Source organism: Mandrillus leucophaeus, unplaced genomic scaffold (genome assembly GCF_000951045.1).
Source record: "Mandrillus leucophaeus isolate KB7577 unplaced genomic scaffold, Mleu.le_1.0 Scaffold168, whole genome shotgun sequence".
In the NCBI taxonomy this organism is placed as follows: Eukaryota; Metazoa; Chordata; class Mammalia; order Primates; family Cercopithecidae; genus Mandrillus; species Mandrillus leucophaeus.
Genome location: NW_012101676.1, coordinates 351,193 through 363,867, shown reverse-complemented (window position 1 = coordinate 363,867; position 12,675 = coordinate 351,193). Strand labels below are relative to the sequence as shown.

Genomic DNA, 12,675 nt, shown 5'->3' with positions numbered 1-12,675 from the left:
CAGATTGCTTGAGGCCAGGAGTTTGAGACCAGCCTGGCCAACATGGCAAAATCCCGTTTCTACTAAAAATACAAAAATTAGCTGGGTGTGGTGGCATGAGTCCGTAGTCCCAGTCACTTGGGAGGCTGAGGCAGGAGAATTGCTTGAACCCAGGAGGTGGAGGCTGCAATGAGCCGAGACTGCACCATTGCACGCCAGCCTGGGCAACGGAGTAAGACCCTGTCTCAAAAATAAAAAAAAAAAAAAGAAAAGCTATGACTGATATGTTTATGTCTCTAGAGACTCTTTTACGGCAATGCATAGATAAAGGAACTACAGAGTTACACAAAAGGGTGCAATCAAAATAGAAGGCACTGTTACCTCCGTCCAATACTGCTGTTTGGTTTCCGTGTCCATATGTGCAAAACCTCCTAAGACTAGAGCCTTCATCAATGTCCTCTGCACAGGACTTGACAAGAAATTAAGAGGTGGGCTTCGGCTTGCAAACTGCTTAGCTAAGTTCCACCAGTTCTCACACTGAATTACTAAGTTTGCCCTACAGGTAGAAATAACAAAACATAAGATGTATTACTATATATACACATACACACAAAGAAACAAAAATAAAAAATAGCTAGATTTAATTACTTTTAAAGCAAAGCACAGTAAACAGGACAGACTTTGAAGTCACACAGGCTCACATTCAAATGCCACTAGTTGTTTGGCGATGTAAAATTTATTTAACCTCTATCAATCATCACTTCTCTATTATCTGCAAAATAGGAATAACAGTCTCACGCGGCCGAGACTGATATAATGATTAAACGAGATACTACCTATGACGTGCTTAGAAGAGTACATAGTAAATTGTAAGAATTCAATAAACCAGCCAATGATAATGGTAATAATAACAATGATATTCCTACACAGTAAGAACAATGAAAACATTTCTAGAATTGTTGTAGAAAGCACTAAAAATTTTACTTTCCAGCATTAAATTTTAAATATCAGTATTTAATATTTAAAATGGGGATAAGATGTCTAAAAATTCAAAAGAGCACATTCCACATAAAAGTGTCCGTAACACTGTAAATTAGTGATGTGTTACTCATAGGGCGTTGATGCCAAATCCTGAAGGAGTCAATGTAATGCTCAATTATAAGAAGGGAAAGCTCTATTTCCATTTGTAATAATAGTGTGATACGGTTTTTAAAAGGCACTATTCCAAAAACGTAGGCTCTAGCTAGAATTAGGACGGTGTAACCATCTGCCTGTTCAAAGGACTACACCAGGAAGGGAAAAAGAGTTTCTCACCAACACACGTACACACAGTCAGCCTCCAACAATGAGCTAACCTTTCTCTTCTTTCCACCAAAGTGACAAGGAGCTGCACAGTGTCATTTGCAAGGTCCTGCTCACTACTCCAGACCGAGAGGTTACTGATGACTTTTTGTAAGAGGTAGCCAATTATCCACTGAGAACCCTCTGTGTCTGCTCCGAATGCTGTACTGAATGGCAGACTTATCTTAAGAGAGGAAACAAAGTTTTTAAGGTAAGCAAGAAAGATCAACTCAAGAAAAAAAAAAACAGAGAAAAATCAAACTGAAATCAGTATCTAATCTGAAGTAGTGCTTACTTCACAACAACTTTACGCAGGTACTCATTTTCACAGGTCAAAAAAAAAGACATCCTCAATCCACTCACATTTTCCAGTGTGATTTTCCTGTCAACTTCTGTTATTCCCATAGTATTAAAAAACTAACATAATATTACACCAAATACAAAAAAACATAATCTATTCCCAAATAATAATCTTTATCTTCAATAGTGGTTAAAATAAACTAAATCAAGTGATGTGCTCTAAGACACACATTAAAACAGCATTCCAGTCACGTAATTCTCTTCAACATAGAAAATGTTGAACTGCTCTTAAACAGTTACATTTTGATGAAAAACCCACCAAGAAAAATGTTCCTGCTTCTATAACTGCCATCATCATAAATCCAAATGAAGTGTTAACAGTTTTACATTCTGACCTGATCATACAGTTTTTCATCCACCAGGAGATAAGTCTTTGCCCAGCGTTTTAAAAACCAAACAATATCTTTGCCCATCTGAGGACTTAGTAGATGAGTGAGATCTGCTCTTATTGCTCGAGATTCAACTTCTGAAACTCTGAGAATGGCAGACAACAGCCTGTAGGTATAAAACAGAAGTCATTTATTCTTGGATTTCTTTAGTGGTTGTCTAACTGTATTTTCTTCCTTAAAAGTCCTTTCTGGTCTTTCAATTATCTGAATTTAGGTCAGGCCATACTTGAAAATTTCATCAACAGAGTTTTAGACAAGTGTCCTGTATTACTTCTGATCTTTCGCGAAGCAGGAGACAAGATAAAGAAAGGAAGAGTCAACACTAAAGACATCCTTCTGCTGAAGTCGTAACCACAAGCGGGAATCTCAGCATTACCAGCTAAACAGAATTTTCAGATTCAAAACTTTCAGATTTTCAGGAGAAATACATCAAATTAAATCTTCAGAGTACATGCCAAATTCTTTCAGCATCACTACTTAAAACTACCCTGGTTAGTATCGTTTGTGGTTTTATGTCATGGTCATGTTATAGTACAAGATCTGAGTGTTATCTAGAAAGTTTGAATATTGTGCCTTGTTTAAATCTAATCTAGTAAACTTGATTCTTCACGGTATTTTTAAATAAAACTCTTGCTAGAAAGATTACCTGTGTAAGTACACATATTGTCCTTTCCTACACTACATAATTCATATGGTCGTGTGGTGTCAGTCACACAGCGTGACATGCAGACAAATAGAAATGTCTTTGTTGAGAAGGGCATATAATCAGAAGTGATATATATTTAACTTGACTTTAGCCAAAAGGCAAGCAAGCAAAGGATGTAACGGAAAGAACCCATTACACACCAAAGAATATCGGTGCTGAGAAAAGGATTCTAAACACTCAAATTCGGCTTATGCTCCTTTACTAGTGCTCTCAGGAAGCCTGAAATGATCTCGTCATGAAATCATACAAACATGTTTCAGTTCTTTACCCCACTGTATGGCCCACTGTCACTGCCCTTATCTTCCTGCAGCCTCCCTGGGGTCACTGCCCTTCCTCCCTTCATCTAGCCACCTGCTTCCTCTTTCCCAGTCTCTACAGCAGCATCCTCTTCTCCTGACCTCCTTCTTTAAATCAGGAGGTTTTTAAGGTTCCAGCCCAGAATCTCTTCTATTTTTTTCTGTTTCAGACAGAGTTGCTGTGTCACCAGGCAGCAGTATGCCCAGACACAATCACGGTTCACTGCAGCTTTAACCTTCTGGGTTCGAGCGATCCTCCTGCCTGAGTCTCTCAAGTAGCTGGGACTACAGGCAAACACTACCACACCAGGCCGATTTACAAAATTTTTTTAAAGACAAGGTTTCGTCATGTCACCCAGGCTGGTCGTGAACTCCTGAGCTCAAGCAATCCTCCCACCTTGGCCTCCCAAAGTGTTGGGATTACAGGAATGAGCCACCATGCCCAGCCTTCTTCACTGCACACACACTTCCTATACCACCAGTGCTCAAACTTCAGAAATTTTTTTTAGGGGGTATGTGAACAACAACAAAACAAACAAAACCCCAGCAATCTCCCAATACAGTAATACATTTAAGTTGCAGCTATGTCAAAATTTCCAGTGAGATTAAATCATTTTAAATATATATTCCAGCCTAACAAAATTCAAAATAAACTGGTTACATTAACACTTTACATTTATGCACTGGAGTTTTATTATCGTAATGTTCTGGTGCCCACTATAATCCATTAAAAATGTAAACAAATTTTCCTTGTTTTTATTTCAATTTCATTTTCCATAGAACATTATCCTAATATAATTTTTATGTTCCAGTATTTTATTCATCATACTACATACTCTGATACAAATGTCTACATATTGAAAGATAACTTTTAAACATTTTCAATGACCATAAGACCGTAAGTGTTTAAAAATGTCTTCTGGATTGAGTTATCATTATGATACTTAAAACTAGACAACTGAGCAAAACAATATAAATATAACTAAATTATCAAACATAAATAAACACAAACATAGAAGTGTGTGTATCTCGTAGTGTGATTAACTTGGTAGGGCTCCTTCCCCACTTAGTTCATGTGTCTTTGAATGACCACCACCTATTGCCAGATGAGCAAGTTGAGCATGATTTGATTCCTATTTTTCCTTTTGATGTAAGTACTGAAAAACTTCATATAAGTAGAACCTATTTTTAAAATAGCAGAATCACCCAATTATTTGTATTTCTTCCAAGTTATATGCCAAAAATCACAGAGATCTACCAACAAAAATTATTTTTAATAATCTCTTAGTTGATGTGATTAGGTCCTCTTCATGTTATTTGATGCAAAGGGCTGGTGATTAGGTCCTCTTCATGTTATTTGATGCAAAGGGCTGAAACCTGCCAACTGTCCACTCACTAGTGACTCAGTCACTTAGTGCCACACTGTTTGCAACTGTCCCTCTCCTCTGTAGGGTTTTACACGCCTGCCAAGCCACATGTTCAGAGGTAGAAGTGAAAACTTTGGCCTTTCTTTTGTAAAGTGGAAGAAACATCAATGAAAGAGCCACTCAGGCTGAGTCAGGCAGGTCCAGGCGAGGCACCCAGGGGCCTTTCTTCTACCTCGGAAATACCTCATGACCCAAGAACCTGTCTCCATCTTCATTCCAAGACTACTAAGGAAAATGCTTCCTAACTTGCCTTGCCACCCTTTAAATTGATCACCCATGGAATAGTATCTCTAAAATAATTTGATCACTTCACTTCTCAGCTGTAAATCCTTGTCAGTACTTTTACTCCCACTTTATCAGCCCCACCCACAGCATCCTCCCTGCCTCTCCACCCTCATCCCCCTACCAAGGCCATCGCCCTGCCCTCCTGTGTCACACACCAGCTACACCTAAGTTCCTCTCACTTGAGCAGGGCTCTCTTACTGTCAGAGGCATGGAACCAGACTGACTGCATCTTGAGTGAGGGCTAGGAAAATGACGCTGGGACCTGATGGGCTGCATTCCCAGAAAGTCAAGCATTCCCTATTCTCTAGATGTTTACAGTTAAGGGAACAAATTAATAAGATTTACTAAACAGACCCAGATGTGGGAGTGTCCAGATATCCTGACATCTGTAGAACAAAAGCATTCCTAATTTTGCTTAAAAGACAGCATACTGATTCTTGCAAAATACAGTAATTAAGAAAATTAATCCTTTATCACAAACTCTTGCAGCAAAGCACATTGCCCCATAATCTTTTTTTATCACACACACACACACACACACACACACAGAGAACTGTGCCTGTGGTGGATGCGTTCCTCCTACACACACACACACACACACAAACACACAGAACTGCGCCTGTGGTGGATGCGTTCCTCCTACACACACACACACACACACACACACACACAGAACTGTGCCTGTGGTGGATGCGTTCCTCCTACACACACACACACACACACACACACACACACACAGAACTGTGCCTGTGGTGGATGCGTTCCTCCTACACACACACACACACACACACACACACACACAGAACTGTGCCTGTGGTGGATGCGTTCCTCCTACACACACACACACACACACACACACACACACACAGAGAGAACTGTGCCTGTGGTGGATGCGTTCCTCCTCTTATTTTCTTATTTCTTATTTTCAGGAACTTCCTGCTCTGTCTGTGGAGTAGCCATTCTTTTATTCCTTTACTTTCTTAATAAACTTGCTTTCACTTTACTCGATGGACTCGCCCTGAATTCTTTCTTGCGCAAGATCCGAGAACCCTCAGGGACCCCTTTCCAACAACATCGCTGCTCATGCTATTGTCACTGCCCGAAGTACTCCTATGCTTCAAGAAGCCACGTCTGGTTCTCCTCTGCCCATAGATCAGGGGCACCAGGAGCTCCTGTAACACCCACACACACTTGTAACTGTACCCTCAGATGCTGGCACGCAGGGGAGTTGAAATCTAACTGATAAAAACATCAAAATATTTTTAAACTGTTGATATTCCAAGATTAATACCCCATTCCTACTTCAATTTCTTAAAGCACTATATCTACAAATATATTCCAAACAGCACTCAGTTTCTCTTATTTTCCAAGTCAATCCTAGATTACATTTGTACGTCATAAATCCAAAGTCAACACAATAAATCAAACAGAGCTTTCTTTAACTTCTCACAACCTCCAGTATAGGTCTGAGCCACCATTATCTTTCTCTTGGATTACTACAATTTGTCTCCTAACTGGTCTCCTGGCTTCCATCACTTACTCTCAGGGTTTTTTTGCGTTTTTTTTCTTGAGACAGGGTCTCGCTGTGTCACCCAGGCTGGAGGGCAGTGGTGCGATCTCAGCTCACTGCAACCTCTGCCTCCCAGGTTCAAGCGATTATCGTGCCTCACCCTCCTGAGTAGCTGGGACTACAGGAGGTAAGCACCACGATGCCTAGCTAATTTTTTGTATTTAGTAGAGACGGGGTTTCAACATTGCCCCGTCTGGTCTTGAACTTCTGAGCTAAGGCAATCTGCCCACGTTGGCCTCCCAAAGTGCTAGGATTCCAAGCGTGAGCCACGGTGCCCAGCCTCCATCGTTTACTCTCAATGCAGCAGAGTCGACTTCTTAACATTTAAGTTACTCTTCTGCTCAAAACCCTACAATGGCATGCCACTTCATTCAGAACAAAAGCCAAAGATGTTACAAAGGCCTAAGACCTTATCTGTTTTCCTTCTATTTTCCTAACTCCATCTCCTACAAAATTCCACCTCACTCTACTCAACCCACCGCGGCTGTTCTTGCTGTTCTTGAACATGCCAGGCAGGCCCAGGGCCTTTGCATTCACTGCTTATTTTGCTTGGAATGCTCTCCCCACAGACACCTGCATGGCCTCCCTTACCAGCCTCACGTCTCTGCTCCCATCACCTTCTAATAAAGCCAACACTGACCACACTAATGACAGCTACAACAATCCCTAATGATACTCTCACTCTAGCTTTTTACCTGTCACATTTGTTGTCTTCTATCAGACTACATAATTTACTTATTTATTCTCTCTCCTTTACAAAGAGCTTTAAAAGAGGAGTGACTTCTATCTGTTTTGTTCAAATACCCAAAGGCTCCCTGTTAGGTAGTCAGTAGTCAATAATTATTTCTCAAATGATACCTGTTTTAAGAAATGTGAGCTGCTTTTTTAGTGAAACAAGAAATGTTTCTACCATATAACATTAAATTTCATATTAATTCTTTGGATTAAAAATATAGTGAGTTTTTTTTTTGTCCCAATCCTCCATAGTCTGTGCTCTCAGATACCAAAATGTGTCACTCCCACACTAACATCTGGGACTGACAAAAATTGAAAAAGCACTTAAAATACAAGGAAAGCACTCCTAATGCTACTGCCCAAGCAAACAGTACAACAAAGAATATATAATATGACAGCACCCTGAAATGAACTGCTTTTTAAATTAACATTCACCATCAACCAAACCAGAGCAAAGCACTGATTTCCAGAGACACTAAATCTAATGACTATAGTAATCCTAAAATGAAGATGTAACTTTTTCAATAAAGTATGATTTTATTTCAAACAAGACAATGCAACAATAAAGGAAATAAATTTCCCCACATATCCTTGGTTATCAGCTTAATATTTCAACTATTTTTTTAAAAGCCACATTTTCTATTGCATGTTTAAATGATATCCATATATTTTTGCATACCAAAAAGAATAAAGGGGACAGCATCCTGTTTGAGTTACTGGTTTTGCAGCTGATAAAAACCAATGTTATTATCATTACTGACATCTCTGCTTGCAACCTACATTTAAAATAAAGATACTGAAATTTTACATGTTGTTTTCAAATCCACTTTTAGGAACTTTTTTTTTTTTTTTTGGAGACAGAGCCTTGCTCTGTCACCAGGCTGGAGTGCAGTGGCGTGATCTGAGCTCACTGCAACCTCTGCCTCCCAGGTTCAAGCGATTCTCCTGCCTCAGCCTCCCGAGTAGCTGGGACTACAGGCCTGCACCACCACACTAAGCTAATTTTTGTATTTTTAGTAGAGACAGGGTTTCACCATGTTGGTCAGGATGGTCTCAATCTCTTGACCTCGTGATCCGCCCGCCTCAGCCTCCCAAAGTGCTGGGATTGCAGGTGTGAGCCATCCTCCTGCCTCAGCCTCCCAAAGTGCTGGGATTGCAGGTGTGAGCCACTGCACCTGGCCAGACATTTCTAATACAGGTTTACCCCTCCTTAATTTCACCATTAAGAATTAACGAAAATTTTGCCATTAGTACTAGAAAGATTAAAGTGAATTGTTTCATTTGAGGCACTCTCCTGTCGTCTAACAGGGCTCTTCAGTTTCACATTTAGAATAAATATTTCCATTTTTTGAGATACGAATTATCCATCATTTTCCATGAGAAAGCCACCGAAACATAGTTTTAGCTTTTATGAGCGAGACTTAATGTTCATCTGGTCCCCTTTGTTTAGGGCGCCTGCATGCATCAGTACTGCCCTCTGATGGACAGGCGTCACGTTCATAACTACATCCAATGTCCCTTCCAAGTCTCATCGTATTCAGAATAATGTGACATTTCTCTTCTTCAGTACTGGGGATAGCTGTCAACTCTCACTAGAGTGGCATTGCCTAAATATACTGAGTACTTGCCATCCTTGTGTATTTCAAGGCTTCTCCAAGTTTTCATTTTTTTTCATGTATCAGATTTACAACGTGCCTATCACTCCAGTCATCTACCCATCAACTCAGAATTTATAAAACAGTATAAAAATTACAAGAGCACAGCTATAGAGTTTATATTACCTAATCACAGAATCTGTTCTGTTGTACCCTGGGATGGAAGAAGCCTTTTCTCCTGGAGATCCCAAAATTTGAAGTGTTGTATTAATGTCAACTTCAGATGAATGCTTAATGGAATATTCCATTATTTCTGGAGGTATTAGCGGAGTCTCTCCCTGAGTATCATCAGCTAAGAGGTAGCCTTCAGTTTAAAAAAAATTAAAAATGAACACTTAACAAATCTACATTTATCAAATTGTACTATAAATGTTTTCAGTTTTATTTGATTTAGATACATCATATAAATTGATGTAAATTATAAATGTTAACCTGTTAATTTCAAGTTTATGCAAAAAAACTTTCTACGTCTCAGATAAGTAACCCTCAAAAATACAGAAAAGGACAAATGTTTTATTCACCAATTTTGTAATTCATAGGGGCTTTTTAATCTACTGTCTTAAATAATTTTCAGTACTGTATTCTGTAAAGTTAATAGAAATTCTGCTACTATCTATATTAGAAGTCAATATTAGTTCATTTTCAAAAGTCAAGATTTTTCCTTATTACTTAAAATATGGAATCACTAACAGTATGGTGGTCAAAAAAGCAGATCCTAAGAGTCAGACTGCCTAGATTTACATTCTGGCTCCAAAAATGAACAGCACTGTGACAATGGGCTAGTTTCTTATACTCTCCAAGTCCCAGCTTCTTCATCTATTAGTTGGGGATAATGACGATGATGATGATAACAGTAATACTACCTAGCAATACTAATTCAGCGGGTAAAATGAGATCCGTAAAACATTTGGTATGCAATAGCACTGCATACATATTAGCCAGTATTTTTTAAAAATGCATCCATAGTTCTATGACAGAAAATAGCTGTATCCAAATTTTATCCAATATTGTATACACACTATTGTTTTTCATATATGAAGTTTCTTTTAAGGCTTAAACTGCTCAGTTGGCAATTACATTTTAAAAAGAAACCACCAACCAACCTGTAACTAAAATAAGCCAGTGAATATCTTCATAGAGATCATCAAGCATTTTGTTGTCAATAGTGCTTGAACCCGGTGAAGCAAGTAATTGTTGCTGATGTCGTTGTAACTGACCGTGGAGTCTTGTTACTCTTTCTTCTAATAAACTAAAAGAGGAGAAAACAGCAGCTTCATAAAGTTCAATAAGCAAAGACATGGAACAACTTACAAATTCCATATATCAGACAACACGAATTAAATGTTAGCGTAAAAACACATATACAAAAACATTATAGTACACAACTGTTCTCACAGCACTATAGGAATTATGATTTATTTTTTATAACACAGAATTAAAACACTGCTTTACAAACAAGGTTTACAACAGGCATTTGAAAACTGGTTATTCCAAGTTTTTACTGATATGGGTCAAATCATTTCTCATACCATGTTTTCCATAATCTCTCTGCCATCTACGCTGTAGTGCCTGGGCTCCAAAGGTCTAAGCCAAGGAAGGCAATCATGAGTATGTTTCTGTCCATTGTTCCAGTGTGCTGGGACACGGGGTGGGGTGTTTAAAGTCTTTACACACTTTAAGTGCCCTCCAGGGAATTGTGAATGGAGAACATTTGCTCCATGGGGTTTCTCTGGACTGTGTGTACCTTGTCAGAAGAGGTATACAGTGCTCTGCAGCAATTCTTCCTAGCATTCCTACACTGGCCAGTTGATCAGAAAACTGGTCTCGATCATCCTCTTGAAGTTCACTTATTTCTTCCTCCTCACGAGAGGCCACGCCATTGGCAGTCTATTGCAAGTGAAAGCAATAAACAATGAGGAACTGCATTACCTATTCCGCATGCACTTCTGCGGCTCCGTAACACAGCTTAGACAGCTTAGCACTGCAGAGCAAAAGGAGAGCGGGACACAGCCAACCTTCGAGCACAGCTATCTACGAACTCCCTTCTAACACGGCTGCCAGCCGGGATAGTTACCAAAACAGGGAAACATACAAGAGCAAGAAGTACAGGAATCACTCCATGGTGATCAACACAACTAACTGCATGCCCACAACCCACCTCCCACATGGGAGCATTGAACTTCTGTCACTGAAAAGACCGGACATCCATGGTCCAAATTATTCATCTCTCTTAACAGCTAGACAGAAAGAGGTGGGTAACTGAAAAGGAATACATACAAGCAACATCCCATATAAGAAGAACTCAGAGAACAAGGCCACTTCTGCTCCCAGCAAATCTTCTGAGGGAACCCATCCTGAATTTCTGGCATTATATAATGTGTAACACGGTGAAATATAGCCTATGATGAAATAGACTGTTAATTACCATCTTGCGTAAAACTCACCAAATTTCTTGTGCCATCTGGAGCGGCTAGGTGGCACTGAATATAGGAATTGAAAACTTGAACTGCATGTTGGGTAAAAAAGCCTTTATGGAAATGTTTGTCATCTTGAACCAAAGTTAACCAGGACTCCAACAATTTATCATATGCTTCCATGTATACCATGTCATCTTTATCAAGCTAAAAGAAAAGAACATTCATAAAACAAATGTTCAGAGAACAACAATTGGCATTATAACAAGTCATATAAACACATACAAATAGTTTAAGTTTTTCCTTTAACAGAACTTCCCAATTATTAAGTTCTTACTGTACTTTCTAAAATCTAAGTTCAGTCTAAGTAAGTCTTAGGCAATCTGGAATTAAAGTTTATTTTAAAAACCAGCTGTTCAGTGTTATGCAGAACATGCATTTTTCAAATAAAAATATTAACATTTTCTGTAGTCAAGAAGAGAATTGTTAAAATAAAAAAAAAATTATACACCCTACACATGTTAAAATGGTTTTAGAGAAACTGAAGAATGATGAAAACAGACTGACTTAATCAGCAGGTGTAAGAATATGTGGGGAGAACTCTACCAGTGCTCCTTAACAAGAAATAACTTATAATAAAAAAGAACAGCAAATCCCATACAGTAGAAAAGCATTAAATGTCTTCAAAAAAATATTGGAGAAATACCTAAAGTGTCCCATACTTAGAGAAAATTCAGAATTTAACAAGCACAAATACTTTGTAAATGTGGAAATAAATTTCTCCCTCTTTTTGGTTCTCTGTCTTTCTGGTTCACTGCAGTTAGTTTTTCTTCTTACAAAGGAGGCACATGTGGGAGACTTAGAAAAAGAGACGAGTAGATGAGAAGATGAGGGAAAGCAAGGCTTCTCCTTGCCCAAAGTTCTGACTGGCTGAATAGGCCTCTCCACAAGCATGGTACCGGATGTAAACAGACCTGTACAAGATCCACTAACAAGACCATGAAGCTGTATACGCTTCAAGGTAGTCGCAGTGAAATTGTTTAGCTTGTTATTCCTAATTTTCCTCTTTCCTATTCTTTCTTCTTCATTTAGCTACTATTACTGAATTAAAGTGTTAATACCTAAACTACACCACTGAGAAAGAAGAGAAAAATCATCAGAGAAAAAGGTAGGATGACAATGTACATCACCAGGCTGTTTCATAGAGTTACTTGTGGTCCAAGATCTCCCTGAATGGAGCTAACATTTGGCTAAAAGGTCACTCTAGTTTTAAAACCTGCAAAGGTCAGGAGGCAAGAATGAGCCTGGCATTTGTACCACTGAGAGAAAGCCGGTGGACCTGGAGCAGACCGTGACAGGTCCTGACGTAACATGGGGTGAGAATGGGGGCTGGCAGGCGAGGAACAGACTGAATGCCTTGATAGGCTATGACAAGGACACTAAGTTTTCTTTCAATTGCAACAGGAAGCCACTGCAATGCTTGAAACAGATAGAACACTTTTTTTTTTTTTTTTTTTT

The 12,675-nt window shown here is 39.0% G+C and overlaps 1 protein-coding gene across 1 annotated transcript in view; it reads right to left on the bottom strand.

Moving 5' to 3' along the window:
• XPO4 (exportin 4) overlaps window positions 1-12,675 on the bottom strand; it is a 115,222-nt gene that overhangs the window by 23,672 nt on the left and 78,875 nt on the right. Inside the window, exons 10-16 of the mRNA XM_011976541.1 lie at window positions 11,188-11,364; window positions 10,488-10,630; window positions 9,847-9,992; window positions 8,870-9,047; window positions 2,016-2,175; window positions 1,335-1,504; window positions 361-535 (exon numbers count right to left, since the gene is read on the bottom strand). Coding sequence (XP_011831931.1) covers window positions 361-535; window positions 1,335-1,504; window positions 2,016-2,175; window positions 8,870-9,047; window positions 9,847-9,992; window positions 10,488-10,630; window positions 11,188-11,364 — 1,149 coding nt within the window. The remainder of the gene's footprint in view (window positions 1-360; window positions 536-1,334; window positions 1,505-2,015; window positions 2,176-8,869; window positions 9,048-9,846; window positions 9,993-10,487; window positions 10,631-11,187; window positions 11,365-12,675) is intronic.